The sequence below is a fragment of the Etheostoma spectabile genome, chromosome 21 (genome assembly GCF_008692095.1).
Source record: "Etheostoma spectabile isolate EspeVRDwgs_2016 chromosome 21, UIUC_Espe_1.0, whole genome shotgun sequence".
Lineage (NCBI taxonomy): Eukaryota > Metazoa > Chordata > Actinopteri > Perciformes > Percidae > Etheostoma > Etheostoma spectabile.
Window position 1 is genome coordinate 19,740,267 of NC_045753.1, and position 3,179 is coordinate 19,743,445.

The 3,179-nt window shown below is 38.8% G+C and overlaps 1 protein-coding gene across 5 annotated transcripts in view; it reads right to left on the reverse strand.

Moving 5' to 3' along the window:
• Positions 1 to 727: 727 nt before the first annotated feature.
• The window catches only part of cenpt (centromere protein T), an 8,341-nt gene continuing 5,889 nt past the window's right edge, over positions 728 to 3,179 (reverse strand). For 2 of the 5 annotated variants that reach the window (XM_032502433.1, XM_032502431.1), the window contains exons 10-13: positions 3,002 to 3,110; positions 2,628 to 2,798; positions 2,362 to 2,466; positions 728 to 1,175 (exon numbers count right to left, since the gene is read on the reverse strand). In XM_032502433.1, the coding sequence (XP_032358324.1) occupies positions 1,046 to 1,175; positions 2,362 to 2,466; positions 2,628 to 2,798; positions 3,002 to 3,110 (515 nt within the window). In that variant the 3' untranslated portion in view covers positions 728 to 1,045. Of the gene's footprint in view, positions 1,176 to 2,361; positions 2,467 to 2,627; positions 2,799 to 3,001; positions 3,111 to 3,179 lie in introns of those variants that run through there. The other 3 variants (XM_032502432.1, XR_004327238.1, XR_004327237.1) reach the window with 3 other exon arrangements.

A 3,179-nucleotide genomic window follows, 5' to 3' on the forward strand; every position in this document is an offset into this window, starting at 1 on the left:
CAGTGAACTGTCTAGTACCATCTCAGACCGGTCTGGGGCAGCGCAGAGGGCACTTCATGAATTGGATGCACGTGTGACGCTGAGGACACTGGAATTGATTGACGGACATTTATTTGGTCAAATTTCGCCGAATCAACCTAAATTGGATTGAAATTGTGATCTATGCCCCCCCCCCCCCCCCCCTTCACCAGAGGGTAAACAGACTGCAGCTGGACTGCTATCTACTCCTGTGCATTGTCTTATGTCCTCATGCAAGGCCGAAAAAACTGAACTTTCTAACAACTTGGACAGTCTGAGGCTTCATATCACACTCTCTCACACACACACAACTCTCACTCCACACCATACATGCCCACCCCTATTCCCCCCTGCTTCCGTCTGACTGCCTCGGTCTCTGTTTGTTTTTCCATCCTCCCGAGTCACCACAAAAATTCCTTCATGTATCCACATGTACCGTGTAGTCTTGTGCATTATGTCGTCATGTCTTGTATTCTATCTTGCTATGTGCATAAATCCTTTCCAGAGTGCGTGTGGCGGCGCTTTAACTAGCTGCGGCCCCGAGGCTCTCTTTAAACTGCATTTCGTTGCATTTTACCTGTACATGTGTAATGACAATAAAGTTGAATCTAATCTAATTTAAAAGTGAGAATACTATAGTTTAGTGTCAATTCATCAATGAAATATGACAGAACTTTGTTTCAAAATCATTTAATTTTAAAAACCTGCACAGCCTCCTTTGCCAGAAAAGAAAGTATATGCATAAAAAGATCAATGAAGAAAGTTGACACATACATGTACTTATAATTATAAAGCATTGTTGTCAACCACCCAAAGGCTGCATTCCTTACAGATATATAACAGTACAGTAATACAGATCACATACACATTGTCAACTAATATTTACACACATATAGAAACTTTTATATTCTGATTAACAACATTAAATGGAGTTATCCACTTATCCAAATCAAATGAGGGGTAAGTAAAATGTATGACAGTCAAAAAATGAAGCCAGACAAAAAAAATGTAACTGTATATAAAACAATTATCTCCGTGTTTTAGGGATAACAACATTTCCACTGGTTGCAATGGGGATCAGGAGCTTGCGCTGGTCCATACGAAGATACTTTTCAATGAGAACTTCCACTGGCACCTTGTCATTCACATGACCCTGTCTGCAAAGTGCAAAAACACATCAGCTAAGTCAGTAATAAGAAAACTAATGTAAAGTGTCAGATCTTTTTTTAATGTATACTGTTGGGATTAGCGATATCATAGATGAATGTTACATAGAGGGATATTTCAGAATCAGAGTTCTTAGTGCTTACCTATCACGCCAGTCACCGACCCTTTCCTCCAGACTAAACATGGAGCTCAAGCTTGATATCTAGAGGTCAATATAATCCTGGCAGTGTCTTAAACCTGTTCCGTTACAATATTTATTTCTTCATACTATATGTCTGACAGCATTACAGCTGTCTCTAGAATTCTGGCTTTTCTTCAATGTGAGTTGATGTGTTTGATGTCTCAGGTCTGTGTTAAGAATTTAAAGTGCCCATATAATTGAAGAAAAAATAAAATAAAATCCCTTCTTTCTGGGATTTGGAGTGTTATTTGTGTCTCTGGTGCTTCCACACTTCTACAGACTTGGGTAAAAAACTATCCATGCTGTTTTGAGTGAGTTTCTGAATGTGTCCTGCCTTCAGTCTCTGGGTGAGCTGTTCAAAATCTGCACAGCTTTCTACGTAACGTAGCCGAGACGAGGTGGCTAACCGTAGCACATCCTAGCGCATTCTCAATGGCGAAACACTGCTACAACACACACTAGTTTACCAAAATCTACATAAGAACTACTTACATGGCCCTGTTCTGCAGGTATTCCACAAGCGCGCCCTCGTTTAGAAGAAGTCTCCCAGCTAATCCTGCCTTGTACCGACCAATGTTGGAGAAACAAACCTACCTAGCTACAGCGCATGTGTAACTCCCAACAAAGATAGTATAAAAGAGAGATGTTTGCCATAACAACTCTATAAAGGTAATTAAATATGTTAATGTTGAGTTCACAGATTCTTGAACTGCCCCCAAGTGGCCAAAAAATCATTTAACGCAGGTTTGAGGATTAAATGACAAGTTGGAAGTGAAAGTCCAGTCTGAAGGAAATAATTTATGAATGAATGCTATGACTTTTTTTTTTTTTAAATGATGCAGTTAACAAGCATATATGTTTATTTCCGTATTCGTTTTTTTAATCTTTAATAATGTCTTTCTTATTCCACATTAAAAACTTTTGTTTAACCACAAATCATACATGCAGCCTTAAAACTGTCTGCATACTCATTAAGAACCACAATAAACACCTACCTTTTCAACAGCAGTTCAGCATCTTCTACCTCAATAGTTTTTCTCTTTGCATGAACAGCATATGTCTCCAAGTCCACTGCCAGCCGGTCAAAGTATTTATCCATTCTGTTAAAGACAGTGAATCTCAGTGTACACAGTACAGGTAGAACGCCATGATGTCATCAACGCATTCCAGTTAAAGAAAAGAAAAAGGCCTTGGCCAAGGGCTCCCACTTGTTGCTTAATCAATCTCAACAACCGACACCTCTACAGTCATAGTTACTTACATGTCTTGTAGTACAGGGTACACATCTGCAGAGACATTCGTTTTGGCAAAGTGCTTGAACACGCCCATTAGGTAGCTCTTAGGAAGGCTTGCTTCTGTTTTAGCCGGCCCTTTCCTCCTTTGTCTCATCTTCTTCGGTTTGGGTGCAGAAAAAGCTTCACCTGTACCACTGCTGACATTAAAAGATATTAGAAGAACATGTTAGTGACATAAGTTAATAACATTTAATTATTTTTTAAATTATATGCCTGACATTCCAATTGGAAAATGTTTTATCAGCCTGGCTCCACCATATTAATATAGTTTTATAATGTGAAAAAAATTAAATAAAAAAAATTGACTAGATGTTTCAATGTAGCAGAAAGTGCAACTAACCTGACTTGAATATTCTTAAAGGCAGAAGATGAGGCCTGAGAATCAGGTTGAAAAAAGTTAATTTTCTGTCTGACAAATGCTGGTGTCTTGCTGGAGATCTCTGAAGATTCTAGAAAAACAAAAACGTGTTTTTCTGTTATTCAGATGTTTCAGACACACACACACAGACAGACAGACA